General features: G+C 35.6%; 1 protein-coding gene across 8 annotated transcripts in view; it reads right to left on the bottom strand.

Moving 5' to 3' along the window:
- PACRG (parkin coregulated) overlaps nt 1–24,904 on the bottom strand; it is a 656,455-nt gene that overhangs the window by 537,389 nt on the left and 94,162 nt on the right. For all 8 annotated transcript variants that reach the window (XM_054686982.1, XM_054686981.1, XM_054686980.1 and 5 more), the window contains one exon: nt 13,103–13,237. In XM_054686982.1, the coding sequence (XP_054542957.1) occupies nt 13,103–13,237 (135 nt within the window). The remainder of the gene's footprint in view (nt 1–13,102; nt 13,238–24,904) is intronic.

Below are 24,904 nucleotides of genomic sequence, written 5' to 3'. Positions count from 1 at the left end.
TGAAATGAACCATCTGCTAAATTGCTGCTTGAGATTTGAAGCTAGTCCCAATTGTTAGTTTATTAAATGTAATAAGTTAGAATAATGCAGTGTTGAAATTATAGCCCACACTAACAGAAAAAGCTAGAGATTCCCAAATAGAATTATAAAAATCTTAACTTTTGTATTTTTTGACTTGTGGTTTTAATATTACCAATCTAATACACTAGCACTTCTCATAATGCATTTAAAATATATAAATAAAAATTTATGTAAATGAACAGTCTTTTTGTGCATATATAAATTACTTAATCATTACCCAAGCAACTCTTCAAAAATAAAAATTAATAATAAGTCTACAGTGATTATTTCTATGAAGATGATTTCTAAACACTAAATTACCTCCAATCCAATGCTATAATTTGTTGATTTTTAAAAAGTATTTAATGATGTTTAGTAAAATGTTATGCAACTTACTGCAAATGGAAAGCATTTGAAAGATGTTTTCCATTGGAAGGGTTAATGCTTCTCAAGAGATTCATAGTAATAGATATGAATATTGAGAAGATAAAGGTCTCCTTAGGATAACCCCACCCACCTTAATTTTACAGTATGACAATTAAAATCTTGGCTGGGTGCGGTGGCTCACGTCGCTAATCCCAGCACTTTGGGAGGCTGAGGCAGGCAGATCACCTGAGGTCAGGAGTTCGAGACCAGCCTGACCAACGTGGAGAAACCCCGTCTCTACTAAAAATACAAAATTAGCTGGGTGTGGTGGCACATGCCTGTAATTCCAGCTACTTGGGAGGCTGAGGCAGGAGAATAGCTTGAACCCAGGTGATAGAGGTTGCGATGAGCCGAGATTGCACCATTGCACTCTAGCCTGGGCAACAAGAGTGAAACTCCATCTCAAAAAAAAAAAAAGAGAAAAAAGAAAAAAGAAAAATCTTTACTCCAGTACTGAAATAGGAACAAAATGTCTACACATATTTGCATATACATGTAAATACACACATACACATGCACATACTATATACATACAAAAATGAGAGTTGTGGGTTGGCACAAAATTTTTATGTCTTTTCCTTGTGATTTTTCCAAACCCAAGTTTTGCTATGTTCAACAGAGTTTTAATTTATGTGTGTTTGATTACACACACACATACACAATCATGCAATACACATTAGCTTACATAAAGGTAACTTGCTTACATAAAGGGACTTCCATGGGAAATACAAAACACATTTTATTCCATTGATTTTTTTTTGTACTTGAGGAAGTATTAGAATTGGTCTGACATTGAGGAAAGATTACATCTCAAGATGGTACTTTAATCTGCATGTAAGCGAAGATATTCAGTTAATTGAGAAAACAATTTTACAGAATTAATAGACCTCTGGTCAATATGGCCAAAACTATCAATACGGGAGGAAAAATAAAATAAAATAAAATAAAATAAAATAAAATAAAATAAAATAAAATAAATGCATAGCCATTCTCAAAAGTAAGATAGGCAAATACTAAGTCCCCAGAAATGAAAGGGAAACTCAAATCTAGAGCAGTGAGCAGGAGCCCAGTGAGGAAACGTGAAGGCTGATTCACATCAAAAGAGGTTCAGAATGTGTGTCCTGCAGAGACGAACCTGAAAGCACAGCACACGGGTGCCTTCACAACCCAGGCCGCGAGGGCCTCCCACAGAAGGCAGATTCCAAGTCACACCCCAGGAGCTCAAGATAATAGATGAGTGTGAAAAAGAACCTCAAATGAGTGACTTAAAAATACAATCTAATAAAGATAGTAAGAGAAACCATAAAGTGAGAAAAATATAAGAGTAGGCAGATCTTTTTAAGAAACAAATATAAATTCCAGAATTGATACTCACTGAAAGTAAATTTGAAAAAATTTCAACAAATTATACAGTAGATTAAACTAGTAAATTATTAAGTTGGAAGACAGAGTTGAGGAAATCACCTACAACACACAGTGAATTAAAAAGTGAATGAAACACGGTGATTTAAAAAGATAGAAAATAAGAGAACGGAGATGCAGAGATGTGAAAGCTGGAATGAGAAAGCCCAGCTCGTATTTAATCATGACTCCAGAAGTCTTCAGACTTAAATCAGACTGAATCCCAAGCGCGATAAATCTTTAAAATTCACAAATAGGTAAAAACAAAATTTTTTTCACAGTGTTTATTTCAAAGTACAGAGTAGAACACTGAAGCCAGTAATATCTTATTGATACTTGGGATTGCCACAATATGTAGATACATAGGTATGTGGATTGACTACCTAAAGGTCATTTTAAAGGTAAAATTTATTATTTCTTAATATGGCAATTAAAAAAACTGAAATACAAGAAAAACGAAAGTGTCAGCAAGCTGCACTCCCTGAAATAGATAACCATTTATGAACTGGCAAAAGTTTTATAGAGACTCTCAATTTGAAAAGTTTGTCTACAGAAATTATTTGAACCAGATCACTGAAGCAGCAAATGTTTAACACATACTGCATAAAGGATTAAGAATTATGATCTATGCAAGCGGAAGCAATCTGTCTTAAGACTTGATATATACTCTTTGAAAGGACTTTCGGTTTCTTCCTTGAATAGTGATCTATTCTAGTCAATAAGCTTCTTAAGACCAGAACTCATATTATGCAGGTTACAGAGCTCAGCACCATGTCTTTCCCATTATAAGTACTCAATTCCTTTATGAATAGACAAGTCACTGTAGCCTGTTAATGAGATCACATTACTTCTCTGCAAAGGAATATAGTCCATTAATGCACAAAAATGAATTGGACTCAGTGTTTTTAAATAGCATCTTGACACGAATCTCTGACACAGTATCTCCCAACATACCACAAAATTATCTATGAAGATACAGAAAAAGAGGAAAATGCAACGGCAAATCTGTATAATAACAAATGTGCAGGCAGAAAATAGAAGAAATTTCTACAGAAAATGAGATCAACGGAATTGGATTGGAAAACCACAATTCATAGTCAACTTATGTTTTGCAACCAGAGGCACCAATCCAAAGGTAGGTAGTCAGCTTTTTCATCTCTCCCACACTTTCTGATCCCCCTTCCTGGCCCGGTCAGAAACATAAGGTCTAGAATAAAAGGGTGATGGTGGGGGCGGGAGGGACTAGGCCACCTTGAAGTAGTTGCCTTTCAAGACAAAGCACTATCCACTTCCATTCACCCTTCCTACATCCATTCACAGTCAACTCAAGAAACAACAACAAATCTCTGTAGGGACAGAGATTTCTGGTACCACATTGCATTCTGTCCTAGAAAGCAGTGTGTCCCACAAGCAAAATGCTATAGGTAAAGGCAGGCAAAGACAGAGCTGGGTACCTGTGCCTTTTAGGGATTATAGGTGTTTGTGTACTCCAGCTATCTCAGTGTCAGAAGTTACAAAGTCCCCTTTTAGGCCAACAGAATAAGACCAGGTGAAACATGCTCATGCTAGACACTGGGTATTGGCCAGGTGCAGGGCAGTTTACCTAAGCACAGCTAAAATTTGAACTGGTGGCAGTAATGGATAGATCCATACCAACAAAAATAGAAAACATAAGAAAGCTCTGGCCAGGCGCGGTGGTTCAGGCCTGTAATCCCAGCACTTTGGGAGGCCTAGGCAGGCGGATCACGAGGTCAGGAGATCGAGACCATCTTGGCTAACACGGTGAAATCCCGTCTCTACTAAAAAAATACAAAAAATTAGCCAGGTGTGGTGGCGGGCGCCTGTAGTCCCAGCTACTCGGGAGGCTGAGGCAGGAGAATCGCTTGAACCCAGGAGGTGGAGCTTGCAGTGAGCCGAGATTGCACCACTGCACTCCAGCCTGGGCAACAGAGCAAGACTCTGTCTCAAAAAAAAAAAAAGAAAAAAAGAAAAGAAAGCTCTGCCAGAAGTTAAAACAAGGATAAAGAGGTAAAAATATTGAGGGAGATAATGATAGAAATAATAGAACAGAATATAAATGTATAATCTACATGTAATATTTGTTCTAAGAAAGAAAACAGAAAATTGGGACAGAGTAACAATAAGTAATATTACAAAAGAAAACTTTCCTCAGTTGAGAAAAAGTTCCAAGTAAGTAGACAATAAGCTTACTGTAGTAAAGGAAGAATACACAAAAGGAAAAGAAAAATACATGGAAGCAATTTTTAATTACACAAAAATAGTGCATTTACAAGGCTGTTAAACAAAACAAACAAACAAACAATACATTGACATTAAAGGAATAAAATCAGGCTAGTCTTAATTTTTCAGCATATATACATAGCATCTTGACACAAATATCTGACACAGTATCTCTCCACATACCACAAAATTATCTGTGAAGATAGAGAAAAAGGAAAATGTAACATGCAACGGCAAATCAGTATAATAACAAATGTGCAGGCAGAAAATAAAGGGAATTTCTACAGAAAATGAGATCAATGGAATTGGATATACATAACATAATAACATATGTTATATGTTATACATATACATATATGTTATAATACATGTGTTATAATATACATAACATAACATATGTTGTTAATAGAATACAAAAATGTTATCTTCTAAAGAGATATGAAGGGAAGCAATTGTAATTTAAGAATGCTAATTTCAATTAAATTGTGTTTTATGTACATGAAAGTTGAAATTTTATATTTTCAAGATATTCAAGAATTCAGAAATATTCAAACCATATACCTGTTTTTTTAAGTGCTTAAAACTATGAATGAACAGAGAGAGATCAATCTAAATAAGAACTCAAAATTTGAGAATTTATGGCTACAAAGGTTGATGGGTTTTCTTTGATTCAGATTAGAACCCAATCTTGGAAATTCTGTAGGAGTATTTGTTGTAAAGACAGTCTCTTAGAGTAGGGGCAGAGGTTGGCTTTAAAATGATTCTGTCAACTCTGTCCATTTCTATACTTTTCCCAATAGCAAGAAATGTGCTTCATACATAATGAACTTTGTGAAAATAGTAGTTACTCTGCTCTTCAAAAACATGGTAATGACATGCTCACAAAGGCAAGCCTGCTTACGTGGTTGGGCACCATACCATGAGAATTACTACAGGAAAAGCCATGTGTGTGCATCCCTGCTAACATGGAGCTTTGCATAGAAACATGTTTGGGTATCTCCTTTCCACAGGTCTTAGTAATGACCGCTGAAAACTTAAACCTGCACATTAAAAGATGATTGTCTTTTTCGTTGTCATTAAACTGGAAAAAACTATTAGAATTCCTGTGGCAGTATGTCCACTACCAATCTCCTGTCTTAATTAGGACCATGAATGTTCCTTTGAGTTCCTTAAAAATTATCATGTGAAACACAGTTTTGACAAAATAAAAAACATACATACATGTAGAAAAAAGACAACAAAAACATCAATAGACTAAAAGTTGTTATCTGGGAGGATGATACTTTGACTACTCAAATGAAAACATCAAACAAAGAATGATTTTCTTGTTGTTGTTTACAAGCACACTGCCAATCTGATTCCATTTGTCATCTGTCAAAGGACTTTTGATCTCAATAGTGCTTCAGTAAAGAGAAGAGACGTGTGACGAGTGATAAGACAGGAGCGAACTGTTCATTAAATTACTAATTGGAATACAACTGGAGATTATCCTTGGGTAGATACAGAAAATTCATCAAAGACCAATTTGTGTCTCCAAACAGAACTTTCTGACAAGCAGTGACACATATTTTGTGTTTAAAAATTAGAGTTTTGATACTTCTACAATGTCAACATTTACCACTGAGAGGGTGGGCAGTGACACATTTCTTCATGAGATGCTAAGTGACAATATGGGTGGCAGCTTAGCTTTGGCACCCTTAACACTACCAAGACCTACTTTTCAACCCTGGTGGTCGTCTGACTTAAAAAGCAGGAGTGATTTGTTTTTCTTCTAGTTGTCAGTCTACCGAGATCTGAAACTTACAACATTTCTTGTTTCCCTTGGGTCCCTGGTAATGTGAATTGTCTTTAGCCAATGCCAAACAAATCACTGTCACAGAGCAGCAGTCGACCTTTCTTTTCAATCTATACACTTTCCAGGAGTTATAAATCAGTTGACTTTCAAGCTCGATGAGATGGCATATGCCCTAGTTTGAAGAACAGATGGAGGCTTGGGGGAAAATTGTTTCTGCAGGCTTGCTACAAGCAGCTCTGCTCCATAAAAGTGAACCATTTGCACTAATTTCTCACATAAATTATATAGGCAGCAGGGAGCACCAGCCCATTCAGCAGAAAATCTTTCATCTGGTTTTCACAGGTCATCTAACCAATTTAAACAAAAGTTATTTCTAATACATGGCTGTATTTTCATGCTATACACTTTTAAGATGTAACAATTTACATCAAATAAAAGAATGGCATTAAGAATAGTACACTCATTGCCAGAGGATTTTTTTTTTCAAAACTTCTGGAATAAGCTCTGTCTATTAATTAATCACAAAGGAAATAATTGTGGGAACATGGCAGATCTCTTGTACAAAAATCAGGTAAATTGTCACTTCTCTTGTAAAATTTGCCTTGCAAATTCTACTAAGTCCTATTATCCAAACTCAAGCTTTGGCAGTTATCAAAAGAAATAGAAACCCAGGACAATTCCAAGAGAACATTCATTCTCCTTGATGTGAAACAAATTATTCAGCTCAAATAAATTTGCCTACAAGATTTCAAAAGTCAATATCAGTTTTACCTTAGGGGCAACAGATACAGCATTATTTTTTAAAAATCCTTAAGAAATTGAAACATTAAGAAATTGAAGGTACCAAGGGACTAAATTATAACTCAAAATTACAGAATCTTGTGAATATTCTGATAGCAAATGGATCGAGTATCACATCACAGTGAGATTTACTTTAAAATGCAATAATATTTACAGATAATGAGCTATCCTGAGTTGGGCTGATTTTAATTGTAAGAAAATGTGTGCATATTTTTATAATAATTATATGCAATAACTGTTTTTCCTACTAGGAAATTATCAGTTATGTCAATGAAAACAGTCACATTGACAGAGCTTTTTATCGTTCCTGAATACCAATGCTGCTGAGAAATAAAAAGAACTAGAAAAAAAGGAGAAAATGCCAGAGAAGAAATACTGAATGGAATTGTCAGTCAACACATAATTAAAGGTGTTGTCTGAGACACCATCAGTGGAAATTATAAAGGCTGATTTATGCATCTAATTAATTTATTCACAGCATTTCCTTTACTTGGGTGTTCAAGTGCAACATATATTTTCAGTCCTTTAGAAAGGGAAGCGAATCTGTCATTTTGAAAGCAAACTTTAAGGGATGAGTAGTCACTGGAAAGCATTCATGTATAACCTAAAGAGCATCCTCCTGGTAAAAGTTCAACCCCCTCAAGACCGTTGTATATCATTCTGGAACCTAAAGTGCTATAGATTCAAATTAAATGTGCTGCTGCTAATATTTCCATTTTGCTACCAGAAGAATTGATCTCTGTGGCAAATTTGTACTCAATATTTGTTCTTTGAAGTATTCCACCAACATATCAAAATACAATTATTTTAATAATTATGAAACAAAACTTATTTGAATGCTCATAATTTAAAAGGGCCATAGAAGTCACCTGGTATATTGTTGTCACTTACAGATAAGGAAAGTGAGGCCTACGAAGCAAGAGAAATAAAACTTAAAAACAATCAGCTCCTGTATGCTTTACTTGCATTCAACAAATATCCCTGGGCACCTGCCCTGTGACAGCACTGTTCTAGGTACCAGGAAAGTGAGTGAATAAACCAGAAATACAGACAAAGATCTCGCCTTATAGGATTTCAGGATATGCCTGTTTTTACTAACATTGTTACTGGATCCATTTTGGGTCCCTATGGTTTTCATTTCTCTCATCTCTTATTTTTGCTGACTTTATAGTTTTTTTGTAAGACAATTTAAATCCGTTTTGAAATAATGTGGGGTATAAATATATAAATGACACATGTATGTCAACGTTTATTTATAAAAAGTATTAAATGTTTATAGTTACCTGATTAATACTAATAAGTCATTTTTTAATACAAAACAAAGTCTGGAGATCTAAATTTTAATCAACAGGTAAAATTACTATATTAACCTAAGGGGAAATTTGCCTCCATGGTGAGATTTCATATATCTCTAATAGGGCAGTGAGGAAGATACATTTTTGGCAGTGAGTAGAGGCCACCTAAGTCCATTCTCACATATACCTGCTCATATGTATCAGTTCTGGTTTTATTAATTTCATTTCAATATAGGTGGCTATGGAATATCATTTACATGTCAAAGAAGAAAAAACAAGAACGCAGAAAGGCCTCTGGCATGTCTGCTACTCTGGACAAGGACCATCGTGACATTGCCAGGTGTGGGTTGATTGGGTGCTGTGCGGGCAGTGGGGAGGGATTTTGGACAAAATACAAGTCCATTTTGAGTTTCTCCCTTTCAAATTTGAGAGGTTTGTGATTTTGTTGCATGCATGAAAGGGTGGTATTCTATCCTGATTTTCCTAGAGGATTACAGGTTTATCTATGTCCTATTCAAATATCTCTGATATCTGGGACATTCTTATGCCTGGTTATTAGAAATTTAGTGGAAAACAAGACCGTCTTAGTGCATGTCATATTCTGTCACATAGCACGTTATCATGGAGAAAGATGACCTGTATCAATATCTACTACATCAAAATGCCTAGAAAGTGAAAGATTTTAGAGACACTTTTATGTAGGTGTAGCTGTTTCCATCTTCAAAATAAATGAATGGTTTATAATATGATATAGTTATTTCTAAAAATTGACAGTGCCTCAGGTATTTATCTTCATCTCTTTCTCTCGAACTCTCTATTGAAGTGACCGTTTCAAAACCACTTGTATGCTTCTCTTCGCTCTTTATTTACACAGCAGAGGTAGAGACAATGGGCCATGTATTTTACCAATTCATATAGCATTTCTTCCCTCCCCAGGTGCCCATATGGAAAACCTTTACAAAGAGCCCCATCCCCACCCCGATCACCATCATTAGAAGTGTGCGATTTATATTACAGAAGGACAGAAAATTAAAGGATGGCAATTTAAGATGAGAAAACTCAAACACAATTTTTAAAATTCCATCGTTCATCTGATTATCTGCTTTGTAACTTATCCAGACAGCTTAGCTCTTTTCTCACTTGTTGCCAATAATGTGGATATTGAAGACAGCAAAAGAATCAACAGTCATATTTCCCAAATGTTAGAGGGGTCAAGGAAAATGTAGCAAAAGAAACAGATTAACATTTTTTTTGTTTAAGTATTCCTTATGCTTTTTTATAACTACAACCATTGATAATCAAGAATTCTTTAGTGATATTTAGAAAATGCATATTTAAAAATTTTAAAAAAAGCTATTCCTGGGCTTGCCGGTAGATTTCATATTCGAGATGAGATTTATTCAACTTTCATAGCTCATGAACTTGCCATTAATAAGTACATAGAAATTTTCACTACAAACATTTTGCAAAACGTTTCTCACATTTACTAATAAATTTATGATATGCATAGAAAACCATGACAAAAAATCCACAGATGAGTCCCGTTTTTTCACTTTAATAATAAAAATTCTAACACAGTGATAGCCTTCTATCTATCTGGGTAGCAGATTCAGGCATTTATTTTTGACTGCCATTATCTTAATCTGGAGCTGCATGGTCTAATATGGTAACCATGTGGCTATTTAAATTAAAATTAATTAAAATTAAATAAAATTAAAAATTGAGTTCCTCAGTCTCGGTAGGTACATTTCAAGTGCTTAATCACTACATATGGCCAATTATACCATATTAGACGGTGCAGACGTAGAACATTTCCACCACTGCAGACAGTTGGATCAGACACTGCTGCAATCTTCAGAGATGCCACAAGAAAGAGACGAAGCTGCAGAGACGATGACACGCAGCCTGCCACGTTGTTTTGGCATCTGGAACAAATGACCACTTCCACGTGCATGAAACTGGTACTGAGAGCAGGGCGTGGGCTGAGAAACCTAAGCATGCAAAGACATCTGTCTGTCTCTAACTCTTGCTTCTACTTTCTGATGTTACCATAGAGTGCCTTTGTTATTTCAAGAACACACAATGGTTCCTAACCTGGTGAAGATCAGGTCAGCTAATCCAGAACAAATAGAAAAGGAGTCTGAGGACCTGGGGAGGGATCCCCAGACCAGCACCTTCACAGACTGGAATGACCGTGAGAGGCTGGGGCAGCCTGTGCTGGGGTTTAGAGCCAGTGCATCCTAAGTCCTTCAGAGCCACAGGCTCTGGAAACACTGATAAAAGAAACAGACCTGCTTCTCACTTAGTTATGTGCATCATTTCAGGTGCTCACAAGTCCACTTGGAGTCCCTAGGGTGTCTGAGGAGAGTTGAGAGAGGGCCGGTATCCTCGGAGGGAAGCACTGCTCCTCAGCAGTCCTCAGTGAGGGATGAGCTATGACACTGAGACCAGAGGTTTGCATGACCAGAAACCGGTGCCCTGCCCACACACATGAGAAGAGTGCAGGGTCTTGGCCTCTTGCTTTTAGTTTTTTGTGGGGGACGGATCGCCCTGCTTCCTTCAACACTCAAGAGTTCTTCCTTAAGAATGGCATCCTAAAACAAGTCCCTCCTCCTACTTAGCACCAGATTGTCCTTTCATCAAATGTGCCACGAAATAAATATGAAACTATGGATAGATGGTTCCCAAGCCTATGTTTAATAATCTTAATGTCTTGGCTGGGCGTGGTGGCTCACGCCTGTAATCCCAGCACTTTGGGAAGCTGAGACAGGCGGATCACGAGGTCAGGAGATCGAGACCATCCTGGCTAACACAGTGAAACCCCGTCTCTACTAAAAATACAAAAAATTAGCCGGGCGTGGTGGCGGGAGCCTGTAGTCCCAGCTACTCAGGAGGCTGAGGCAGGAGAATGGCGTGAACCCAGGAGGCGGAGGTTGCAGTGAGCCGAGATCGCGCCACTGCACTCCAGCCTGGGGGACAGAGCGAGACTCCGTCTCAAAAAATAAATAAATAAAATAAAAAATAATCTTAACATCTTATCTTCAGTGTTACAGTAATGCAATTAAAATGTAGTAGCTACTCTCTAAAAGGAGTCCACAGCTTCCAGAATAAAATGTTTTCCTAAATTTATGCTATTATACTACCAGTGACAGCAAAGAAATTGTTTCTTCCTTTTATTACTTTTTAGCTTGCTGAATCAGTACTATAATCAATAGTAGCTTAAGAGAATTAATATATCCATCAAAAAGAAAAGCATTTTATATCCCTGCTGACTGTTGGATTATCAAAGATAAAGAAAATGATTCATCTCATATTTTTATTAATAATTTATTTTCAAAATGATTTTTTCTAGTCTCTACACTTCTAAAGGTTGCTCATAAAATTATTTGAATCATAGTAAATCTATATAATTTATTTTCATTAATACAATTTATGTGTAGGTTATAATTACCTAAAACACCAAAAGCCACTCCCTTTTTATAAAGAATTATGACAATTATTTTACTCAACAGGAATCAGGTTTTGAAGAAACTCCATTGTATTATCTTGGAGCCAGTACATATCTATGAGCCAGTATATAGACAGGCAAACACAAAATCCATGCAACCAATCAAATATATGAATCCAAAAATCCAAACAAAACTTTGGAAATATATGCTTATATTAAGACTAAAGTATGAAAGTTAGTTATACATGCTATAAATTTTTTCTCATCATACGTACATTTTCACATAACAAGTTCACATTCTAACAGACACTATTATAAAGGAGATAATAATGTTACTCACCTCTTTCCCACCCCCCCAAAATTTTATAGTAAGGTTTCCTAATAAGGATACCACCAAGTTCCTCTTGTAATATAAGTTGGAATAATTCTAAGTTCAATAACTGATATCGGATGACTGCTCAAGAATTAGAAATGTTTGATAACAATATGAAAATATTTCAAAAGACATACTAGATATAATGCAATAATCCTTTCAATGTTTCTATACAGGAAGGAAAAATTTAATTTTAATGCACCTTTTTAAGCTATTTACCTTGATTTCTCTCATTTGTAATTTTATTTTTAACATAAATTTATTTGTTACTAATTAAAAACAATTCCTGATTTGCTTTTGGTCACGACTGCTGGACTTCCCAGTTAAATGTGTCAATTGCTTAATTTAACTAATATTTGGCCAAAACCTTTTCTTGTCCTTAACCTGATGTGATACTCATAAGGGTGCACAACTGCTTTGCTGTCTGTAGGCAGAGAAGCCCTTTTAGTTGATAAATATCACCAAAAGCAAAGTCTTTGATAACAACAATAATTAAATAGCAGAAGCCGGTTAGAGACCAGCATTTATTTTTCTCAAATTAAATGTAAAAGCCTTCTCCGGTTAAGAGATTGGCAAGTTTTTACAAATAACATCAGTGAGCCTTTTATGAAGGAACACAACCACATTAGAATGGAGTCATTAGGCAATACATTTATTTTGAAGCCAATTAACCTTTTGTCAGAAAAATGTCTGTGCTGTAACGGCTTCGGCGGTGGAGGTCAGCCTCTAACAGGGCACGTGTGACAGCCATCGCGCCTGCTGACACAGGCTGGGATGGAGAGGACAGCCAGGATTGGGATCGGCCTGCTTTTGTATTCTACTCTGCATTTCCAGGGAGCAGACAATCTTGACCTATCCATTTAGGTAATTAAAGCTTCCATTTGGAAGTGTCCTGCAGGAAGGTGAAATCTAGGGGAGATAAATGGCTGTTGCTCTCCGTATCCAGCCACCAGTTCCATCATTTGATGGACTGCCTGAAACAGGCCGGGCTGCCAGGTTCTCATAAAAATAGAGATGAATTGGGCAGCAGACAATTCTCTAAGGCAAAGCAACTCTGTCACTTTCTTCTTTGCAGGCTATAATTTAATTGTTAGTCAAGGTGGATGGCTGACACAGGGGGGCTTTCTCTAAGAGCTTTCCCACCATCTTCCATGTGCTGAGAAATGACTCCAGTTTATTTACTTAGCAGCCAAGTGTGTTTGGCATTGGGAGATGTCACTTCAGCAGATGCAGCTGGCCGGCACAGCTGTGCCCTGACTTACCTTCCAGGCGATTTTGTTTCCTTTCGAATCATGCTCAAGGGCAATTGGGAAGTCACCTCGCTCATAGAATTTTCGAAATGCTGTGGGCTTGGTTGGTCTTTCTTTAAATGCCCCTGCAGCTGGAGGGCCTCTCACCTTAATTGAAAAAAAAAAAAAATAGGGATCAGGTTTTAAGACATACTAAAAAAATTCACAATAAAAGAACTTTCTGTTTTTAAAGATTTCAGTTTGTATAAATATGTTGGAAGATAAAAACACATTATTTAATAAGGGACAACAGAAATCTGTTAATACAAACACCTGGGGAAGAAAATTATTTTATAATCACTATTAAAAGTCTACTTTATTTCAAGCTACTTTAGAAAGCATTCCTAGAAAATGTCACTTAAAATATCACTTTAGAGGGAAGAGAAAACTGATATTATGTTTGCGAAAAACATTTTAATAGAGGTGTCTTACGCTTAGAATGTTAAAACTTTTACAATTTCAAATACTTATAAATTCTAATCTTGGGTCTGATATACTTTATGGAATACTGAAGTAATTTAAAACATTTCAATCTTTCTATATATATGGAAAATAGTGGAATATGTTCTCACATTATGAATATTAACAATAAAACTACTAAAATGATATAAAAGTAATAATAAATTAGTGTAGAAAGAAAAAAAGGTGGCTTACTATGTGTGTGTACAGCATACATTTGGTAACATGAATTCACAAGAAAGTAACATTAGAATAGATGAGAAATTAGAACCGATGAGAAACTTTCATCTCCAAAACTGAAATTTTTATTGAAGAAGAAATATTCCCTATAGAGTTATTTACAATGAATACATCTTTTAAATCTGTATTTACATTGGAACTAATTCATTAGATTACAAAATTGAAAGTAGTAAGTAAACTATTTAGAAAATAATGTACTGTTCTGTTCCTTACATATAGTCTAAACATGATTATTTTTCCCTGCTTACTGAAAAAAGGTAAATGCTAGTCATTTTATATATTAGCTTAATAAATTCATGATTACTTTGCTAATACTAACTATAGACAAAATAATATAACCTAATATTTTTAGTTATTTTATATGTTAATTTGTAATATTTTTGTTAAAAACTCCAATTTTAATGAATATATTAACATATCTAAATAACACACAATAAATAAACATATAATACACATATTAGATATGAAAAATACATTGTATCTAATACATATATAAAAGGATTATATTTGAAATTAAGTGTGGTATTAAGAAATACCTTATTACAATGATTAAATGCTGAAGTGGAGTTGAAGAGTGAGGTAACACACATTTATTAGAGTTTAGAATTTACTCCACTACATAGCACATTACTCCCAGTATATGATTATATGAGTAATTGAGGCAGCATTGGGTATTACCAGTAGGAAGGAAGATTTCCTTTTACTTATTGAAGATTAGGAATTTGTTCTGGAATTAGAATTAATAGCCACCATTTTCAGTCAAATTCATTCAATTATTAAATAACCACATGTATTTAACAACTATTTTGTTCAGCTCTTTGAGCTGGAGGCTACATAAAAAGAACAGTTTTAGCTATATTACTATCATGGAAACTGTAGAACTGTGATTCCTGGACTTCTGAAATTCATGGAGGAGTAAATCTTGAATCACATTTTTTGGAAATGATAAATGATTGACAAATTTTTATATTGCCAAAAAGTTATTTTTTTTTTTAGAAAAGGTAGATGGTAACATCTACCAATATGGCACCATTTTAACACCCTCAAAAAAGCGATATAATACAATCTAAAGAAAGAAAATTTGACCAAGTTAAACGAGCATAAATGTGTGAACAAATATTTATAGTAAATTATGTGCAATAGTGCCAGTGTATAGTGCATATATGTATGTGCATGTGTGTGTGTATTGTTATTGTAGAATAGTGATTACTGGTCAGCAAAAGCCTCATTTATTTTATTTTGTTTTTCTTGTTTAACTTTTTGTTAAGATAATCATAGATCCATAAGCAGTTGTAAGAAATAACACACAGAGAACACACATAGCCTTTATTTGCTTTCCCTAATGGGAATATCCTACAAACTACGATACTGTATCACAATAGGTTATTGACATTGATACAGACAAGAACATTTCTACCACCACAAAGTTCCCTCAATTTGTCCTTATACAGCCACACTCTTTCTTCCCCTTAACCTTCGTCCCCTAGCAACAACTATGTCCTCTTCATTTCTATAATTTTGTTATTTCAAGAATCATACAACATGTAACCCTTTGGAATTGGCCTTTTTCACTCCACATAAATCTCTGTAGAATCATATAAGTTGTTGTGTGTACAGATTGAGTATCAAAATCTGAAAAGCTCCAAAATCTGAAACTTTTTGAGCGCTGACATGGTGTTCACAGGAAATGCTTATTGGAGCTGAAAAAATCAAAAATCCAAAACACTTTGAATCCCAAGCATTTCAGATAAGGGGTCGTCAACCTATATCAACAGTTCATTGCTGTTTACTGGTGAATGGTATTCCACGGCATGGGTACATCCGTTTGTCTACCCATCCACCTTTAAAGGTCATATGGATTACTTCCTGGGTTTGGCTATTATGAATAAAGTTGCAAAATTTTTTGCAGATGCTCTTTAACAAGTTGATGACCTTTCCCCCTCTATTCTTATTTTTCTGATAGTTTTTCATTATAACTAAATGTTCCATTTTTTCAATTTTTTTCTGCATCAATCAATATGCTTCTGTGATTTTTATTGTCACCTTTTGATATGGAGTTTTCTATCACAAATGTAATAGCCTTTAAAGTTATAGAGCTACTCAAATAATCTGCTTCCTATTGGATGACTTGCAGTAACATGTATTTTCTGAGGAATTGGCCCGTTTTATTTAAGTTGTTAAACTTACAAGTGTAGAATTGCTTGTGTTTTTTCTGTATTCTCCTTCTGATGTCTGGAGGGTCTCTCATGATATCCATTCTTCATTTCTGATATTTGGTAATTTGTGTCTTCGGTTTCTCCTTTGTCTGTCTTACTAGAAGTTGGCCAGTTTTATTGATTTCTTCTGCATTTCCAAAACTACATTTTAACTGGATGTAGGATTTAAGGTTCATGGTTCTATCTTTTAGCACTTGAAAAATAGTGTGCCACTTCTATCTACCCTTCAAGGCTTTGGATGATAAATCCACTCTCATTCACATTGCTTTCCCTTATTTATAAGGTGCCACTTTTTTTTAGTTATGCCACGATTTTTCTCTGTCTTTAATTTTCAGAAGTTTAATTACGATGTGCCTTTGCATGCATTTCTTTGCTTTTTATCCTGTTTGAAGTTTGTTCAACTTTGTGAATCTGTAGGTTCATGTCTCTTGCCAAATTTAGAAAGTTTTCAGTCATTATTTCTTTGAGTACTACTTTGGCCTGGCTTCTTTTTCCTTTCCTTGTAGACTCCAATGACATTAATGTTAGATCTTTTGTTACGGTGCCACAGATCCCTGAAACTTTTTCTTTTTCCAGCCTGTTTTCTCTGTCGTTCATATTGGGTAACTTGTACTGCTCTATCTTCAAGTTTGTGGATTCTTCCTTCTGCCTCCTGCATTCTGCTGTTGAGCCCAAATATGCTTTTATTTAATTTGAGTTGTATTTTCAGTTCTACAATTTCTATTTGGTTCATCTTTATATCGTCTATTTCTTTTCTGAGACTTTCCACTCTTTCATTGTCTCAAGGGCGTCATAATATTCATAAAAGCATTTTTGGAAGTAACTAATTTAAAATTCTTCCCTAGACATTTCTAACATTTCTGTTATCTTGTTGTTGGCACCTGTTGATTATATTTTTACATTCACTCTGAGATCTTCCTGATTCTTGGTGTCATTACTGATTTTCTTGTGAAACCTGTATGTTTGATACATTATATTATGAGATCTTAAAGCTTCCGTTTTAGCTTGCTTATTCTGACATTTCTCTGGCAAAGGTTGGGGGAAGGGTGCTACCTTATTACTGCCAAGTTGGGGTAGAGGTCTCATTACTCTACTTGGCGTCTACTGACCCGAGAGGAGAGAATGCTTCATTAATACTGGGTGACCCCAGAGGAGGGAGTGCCTTATTAATACTGGGTGGGGATGGAGATTCCAGAACTCACTAGGCCTCCACTGATACCCTCCTGGCTGGAAGGGGCAGGAGTGACTCATTACTGCTCCCCCATTGTCCACACTTACATCATAAACGGTGTGGCCTCATTACCCTGGGCAGTGGTGAAATTCCTGACTCTCTAGGCAGTCCTCTGACTTAACTCCAATGGGAAGGAGACAACTCTTTCGTCACTAAGTGGGGAACAAGCCCAAGCTCCTCGTGAGGTCTCCACTGGCACTGCAGATGTTGGGGCCTCTTTACTATTCTAGTGAAGAGGAAAGTCCCAAAGCCCCATTTAAGAAACTCAACTACAACCATTATTTAGATACTTTGTTTGCTAATCATCCACTAACCACCCTTTTTGAGTTTTTCTAGAAGTCACATAGTTATTTTTACTGTTGATAATAAGCCTCCCACTTGCTGAGTTGGTCTAAAATTTGTTGAGATCATCCATCTTTCCCCCTTTTGTCTTTGCACTTCTCGAAAAATCAATTTCTCTTTTCTTTTTGTCTCTTATACTGAATATACTCCAATCTTTCTGATTCTCAGCTCAAAATTCTTAATGTTCAAACCTTTGAATGAATAGACACATTCCTAACAAAGCTTAGAAGGCTATTTATAAATTGATATAGATAACTTATACTTCTTCCTTTCAATAAATTTTCATGTACCCTACAGAAATGATTCCATGTCTGCACTTCCATGGAAAGCCTTTATTTAGAAGAGAACTTTACAAAATAATCCATGGTGATATGTAATCCCTTGACAGTGAGAAATTCTCTTCTTAAGTCTCTGGTATCCCTCTGTTTTTATATTTCTGCTATTTACTTATTTTTAAACACTTTATACTTTTTGGGATCTGCTATAGATCCATTCTAAATTAACTCTTGGCATCTCAAAAGCCGGAACTTGTAACAGAAGCAAGAATGTTCTCAATTAGCTGTCTCGGTGCATCAGTGGCACTGAATTTTATGCAGATGCTTTGTCACTACAGCCGAAATAATATTTTTTTCTGTTCCAGGTACGTATGACATGTGTATCCACCTAAGCTTTATAGAAGGACATACCATTTTTATATTCTATACATAATTTATTCCATATAATCCTAAATATCTGTACATAAAAAAAATCAAGTGAACTATAATTAATTCTGGGATGGTAATAAAGATCTTATTATTGGAAACCACGCAGATGGTTGTAGCTTGTCTAAACAACTTTTAAAACAAACAAAACGACTCTGAAAATCCTTAGGTAAGTTCCATATTTGTAGAAGAGAAAATATTATAAATTTTATTTCATGTTTTAAGAATTTTACCTCAATTTATTCTAAATAATATAAAGCAAACAAGAGACCATAAATCAAACGAGATTTGTGGGAAAATGCAATTAGGGTTTGCCTGAATGGTAGGGGCAATCTGTAAACCAATTGGGAAGAATGGATGTTACAGCAGAATGCTTTTAATAAAATCCAATGCACTTGGGAACCAAGATATTGAATGCAGTTTGAAATAACTACAGATGACAGAATACTTTATATGCCTACATTTATGGAATGTGGCATAATGGATTTAGGACTTAGATCACAGTGTCCATCATATGGTCACAAAACTAACAATAATAAGGAAGGAATGTAAGGCTCTTGAAGTCTTCATCATATAGTTTGAAAATTTCCTTTTCACTATTTTTATTCTTTAGCATAAACTGAAGCTGTTTAAAAAAGACTTTTATATCAAGCAGGAAATTTGCATTGTGTTATTCTAATTGGCCCATTTAGCCAACCCACTAGAACACTGAAACAATAGGATGCAAAGATATTGATTACTTGTTTTCATCAGCTTCAATCTGAAATTCTGATTCATGAAAATGCCATTGTTATAAACGACTGGGCAAGACCTGTTGACTTGAGTTCTGTCAGGACTGGACTGTTAGTCTCAGGAATGGTAAATCGGTTACCTTCAGCGTAGGCTCCTGAGTGAGAAGTTCCGTAATTCAGTGTCTGCCTCATTTGCCAACTGTAATTGCTTCACTACATCAGAAATTTTACAATACTCAAGGCCACCAAATGACCAGGACAATGCTTACAAAATTATTACAATAAGAAAATTGTATTGTAATAGAAGATAGGTGTCTCAACGATAGCAAAAATGAGCTCATAATACCAAGTAAAATGATTATGTTATAATAATATAACAATTTAAGAATTTAAATATATATTATGATCATGATAGAAAAGATATGAGACTTATTTGTTAAGGATACATAGAGACATTCATTTTATTGCACTTTGGTTTACTGTGCTTCGCAGATATTGTGTTTATTTAGTAAATTGAAGGTCTGTGGCAACCTAGCATTGTGTAAGACTATCAGTGCCATTTTTCCAACAGCATGGGCTCACTTCATGTCTCTGCATCATGTTTTGGTAATCCTGGTACTATTTCAATTTTTCATCATTATTATATCTGTTATGGTGACCTGTGATCAGTAATCTTCAATGTTACTATTGTGATTTTGGGGGAGTACCACAAACAACTCTCATATAAGGCAACAAATTTAATCCATAAATGTTTGTGTTCTAACTGCTCCACCAATTGGCCATTCCCCTATCTCTCTCCCTTCCTCAGGCCTCCCTATTTCCCGAGACAGAACAATATTGAAATGAGTCCAATTAATAACTCTACGTGGCTCCTAAGTGTTCAAATGAAGGGAAGAGTCACACATCTCTTCCTCTGAATCAAAAGCTAGAAATAATTAAGCTCAGTGAAGAAGGCATATTGGACACCAGGACAGGCTGGAAGACCTCTTGTACCAAATAGTTAGCCAAGTTGTGAATGCAAAGGAAAAGTTCTTGAAGGAAATAAAAAGTGCTATCCCAGTGAACACATGAATGATGAGAAAGTGAAACAGGCTTATTGCTGATACGGAAAAAGTTTGAGTGGTCTAGATAGAAGATCAAACCAGCCACAACATTCTCTCAAGCCAAAGCCTAATCCAGAGGAAGGCCCTAACTGTCTTCAATTCTGTGAAGGCTGAGAGAGGTGAGGAAGCTTCAGAAGAAAAGTGTGAAGCTAGTAGAGGTTGATTTGTGAGATGTATGGAAAGAAACCATCTCTATAAAATTAAAGTGCAAGGTGAGGCAGCAAGTGCTGATGGAGAAGCTGCAGCAAATTTTCCAGAAGATCTACCTAAGATAAATGATGAAAGTGGCTACAGTAAACAACAGATTTTTAATGTAGAATAAACAGCCTTCTATTGGAAGAGGACACTGGGCTGCAAAAGCTACTGAGGATAATTCAATGCTTGGCTTCGAAGTTTCAAAAGACAGGCTGACTCTCTTGTTAGGGGCTAACGCAGCTGGTGACTCTAAGTTGAAGCCAGTGGTCACTGAGCACTTAAAAAGTTCTAGAGCCCTTAATAATGAGGCAAAATCTATGCTTCCTGTACTCTGTAAATGGAACAACAAAGCCTGGATGACAACACATCTGTATATAGCATGGTTTATTGAATATTTTCAGCCCACTGTTGAGATCTACTGCTCAGAAAAAAAGATTTCTTTCAAAGTATTCTCCTCATTGACAAAGCTCTTGGTATCCCTAGAGCTCTGATGGAGATGTACAAGGAGATGAATGTTGTTTTCATCCCTGCTTACACAACACCCATTCTGCAGCCCATGCATCAAGGGGTAATTTTGACTTTCAGCTTTTTTTTTTTTTACTTAAGAAATACATTTTAGGCCAGGTATGGTGGCTCACACCTGTAATCCCAGCACTTTGGAAGCCTGAGGTGGGGGTGGATCACCTGAGGTCAGGAGTTCAAGACCAGCCTGACCAACATGGTGAAACCCTGGCTCTACTAAAAATACAAAATTAGCTGGGCGTGGTGGTGCATGCCTGTGATCCCAGATACTTGGGAGGCTGAGGCAGGAGAATTGCTTGAACCTGGGAGGCAGAGGTTGCAGTAAGCTGAGATTGTGCCATTGCACTCCAGCCTGGGCAACAAGAGTGAAACTCGATCTCAAAAAAAAAAAAAAAAAAAAAAGGAAAGAAAGAAATACATTTTGTAAGGCTCTAGCTGCCATAGATGGTGATTCCTCTGATGTATCTGGGCAATGTAAATTTAAATATTCTGCAAAAGATTCAGGATTTACCATTCTAAATGCCATTAAGAACCTTTCTGCTTCATAGGAAGAGGTCAAAATATCAACATTAAAAGGAAGGATGATTCCAATCCTCATGAATAACTTTGAAGGGTTCAAGACTGCCGTAGAGTAACTGGAGATGTAGCAGAAATAGCAAAAAGTCTAGAATTAGAAGTGAAGATGTGACCAAATTGCTGCAACCTCATATAAAACTTTAATGAGGAGCTGCTTCTTATGGATGAGCAAAGAAAGTAGTTTCTTGAGGCAGAATCTACTCCTGGTGAAGACACTTTGAACATTATCAAAATGATAAAAAAGGACAATGACAGCAAACATAAACTTAATTGATAAAGCATGGGCACAATTTGAGAAGATTGACTCCAATTTTGAAAGAAGTTTTACTGTGCATCAAATGGTATTAAACAGCATCACATGCTACAGAGAAATCTTTCATGAAAAGAAAAATCAATCAATGCAGCAAATTTCATTGTTGTCTTATTTTAAGAAATCATCACAGCCACACCAGCTTTCAGCAACCACCACACTGATCAGTCAGCAGCCATCAACCTCAAAGCAAGACCCTCCACCAGCAAAAAGACTAAGATTCACTGAAGGCTCAGATGATTGTTAGCATATTTTAGCAGTTAAGTATTTTTAATTATGGTATGCTCATTGTTTTTAGACATAATGCTATTGTACCTTATTAGACTATAATACAGTATAAATATAATTTATATGCACTGGGAAACAAAAAAATCATGTGACTCTCTTAATTGAGATATTTGCTTCATTGCAGTGGTCTGAAACTGAATCTGCGATATCTCCAAGGTTGGCCTTTATATATAGTCATGTGTTGCAGAACAATGTTTCAGTACACAACAGACCACATATACCATTGTGGTCCCAGAAGATTATAACACCATATTTTTACCATACCTTTTCTATCTTTAGATATGTTTAAGATACACAAATACTTACCATCTTCTTACATTTACCTACAACATTCAATACAGTAACATCTTGTACAGGTCTGTAGCCCAGGAGCAATAGGCTACACCACATAGCCTAGGTGTGTAGTAGGCAATACCATCTAAGTTTGTGTAAGTAAACTGTATGATGTTCATGCAATGATGAAATTGCCTAACAACGCATGAATGGATCCCCACATTTAAGCAATACATGACTGTATTTCAATAAATATTCAATATATTGGTAAGCATCCTATAGAGTCTTTCAAAATAAGGCACTACAGGCAACAATGGCTGGCAGGGAAAACTTCAAGTGATTTGAGCCATCAACTTCCAGAAGGGTTTTCAGTCAAGGTCTAACAGAATGGCCTGAGGTCAGGAGAATATAGAGTCAAGGTGAATGGTCTGCATTTCACTGCAGTGGTCCAAGCATGGGATGGCAAAAGCCTTAAATTAAGGTGGCATCAAGAATAAGAACAAAACCCCTCATACTGTGTTCATTGCTTTATGAACATTACTGGTATCAATTTGCAACAAAACCGTATAAAAATTATTTCACAGACAAGGAAATTGAAGAGAGTAAATAACCGGCTGGAAATCACCATGTCAGCACACAGTCAGAAAAAGACTTTAACCCCCAATCTCTTTGTCTCTACAGGACATGTCCCTCAGTCACTATCCTAGATTATTAAATTCAAGCAAAAATCTAAAGGATCATTCGGGGCACCTGACCGATTGGATGAGAAGAGCTACAGGCAGAGATGGAATTTAGATTTCAAGACTACAAAGTTACAAATTGTCTATTTGTTTAAATCATATAAATAATAAGAAACTGCAGAAAGCTTGCAAGAAAATCTTATTAAATCACTTGTAATCCTACCACCTATTAATAACTTTGTGCTTTTCCTTTTAAACTTTTCAAAAACATAATACTGCAAATAGCATATTTTTACATTTTTATGTCCTTTCCATTTAGTGTACTTTTTAACTTAGTTTAATATGTTTTGATGTTGCCATTTCTATCAAAATTTCGTATTTAATAGCTAAGTAATATTCCACCTATTTGCCATTATATTTGGATTTATATTATTTCAATTTTTTGCCTATTGTAATTACATTGTATAAATATTCCAGGCATATGGCATGTTTTATATTATTTCCTTCAGACAGAGTCTCCAATGTGAGATAATGAGGTAAATTTTATGTATATTTTATGATTCTTGATAATATTATTTTCTAATTAAAAAATTGATGAGTCTTCCTGTTCAATTTAGATTACTACATTTAACAAAGGAGGATGAGCATTTTCTCATTTTGTGTAAATACAATATGCATGCATTGTGAATGCGTGTTCATGTCTTTTCCTCATTAATGTTAATTTGTATGAGATCTTTATACTGGAATATATTAAATACTGGTTGTATTGACTGAAAATATCTTATCATCTTTGTTTCCCATTTTATTTATTTCGCATTGAAAAGTTTTAAATTTTGTGTAAGAAAGTCTCTGTCTTTTCTTTATTTGCTCTTTTTGCCTCCAGCTTTGCTTTTTCTAGTTGATTCCTCTGTGTGCTGCACAATGAATATTCTAATAGACTAATTAAATCATATCTCTCATCTACTTAAAATCCATCAATGATTTCCCATTGACACACTACACAAAGACATTTGCAAGCTGACTGTCAGTCTCTCTGGTTGTTCCTGCACAGGCCCTTCAAGCATTAGTCACACCAAAATGCTGGCAGTCTCAAATATATTCTGCTCCTCCTTGGTCTCCATGATTTTCCATCAGCCTGTAATTCTCCCTCGTGCCCTCACTCTTTTCTTTTCTCCTTCCTTTTCTCCTGAATAACCATTAATCACCTTCAAGACTCAGCACAAACCTTTCCTAACAAACCACATCCCTACCGTGAAGTGGGGTTAGATCCTTCTTCACATTAAGCTTGCAATATCTGTGGGGTAAACAACTTGGGGGGTCACTGAACAACTGGACATCTGAAGAGTCCTTATTAGAGAGGGCTGAGCTGTTGATTATGTTTGGCTGTGACCAAGTGGTAGGTTCAATCTATGGAAACGGGCAACTTTTCCCAAAGAGAGAGTGTATAGTGAGAAAAAGGCTGAGGCCCCAAGACAGTACCTGAATATTTAACAACAAGTGGATTCTATAGGAGAATAGAAAGAATAGTCAGAATAGTAGCAAGAAAATGGAAAAGGGATGATACCATAAAATTCAACAAGTGAGAGAGACCATTTTTTTTGTTTTTGTTTTTTAATAATAAAGGGAGATCATTAAGAGGAGGACTGAAAGTATCCATCTGAAAATCTAAAAGCAGTAGTGACATGATGAGGTGGAAGCCAGACTGTAGTGCACTGAGGAATGGGTGAGAAATATGAAGAAGGATCTGTATTCTATAGGAGCCTTTCTACCCTGTGGGATGTCAAGATCTGAGATGTTAGCAAGGTGTGATTGCTGAAGGAGGTCAAAACCAATGGTAACTGGAAATAGGAAAAGAGAGGTAAATTAATGGACTATTACACTGGAATTCATAAATTATATAACCACTTA

The sequence above is a fragment of the Pan troglodytes genome, chromosome 5 (genome assembly GCF_028858775.2).
Source record: "Pan troglodytes isolate AG18354 chromosome 5, NHGRI_mPanTro3-v2.0_pri, whole genome shotgun sequence".
Taxonomy (NCBI): Eukaryota; Metazoa; Chordata; class Mammalia; order Primates; family Hominidae; genus Pan; species Pan troglodytes.
Note: the sequence above shows the minus strand (reverse complement) of the source record. Positions and strands in the feature narration are given on the sequence as shown.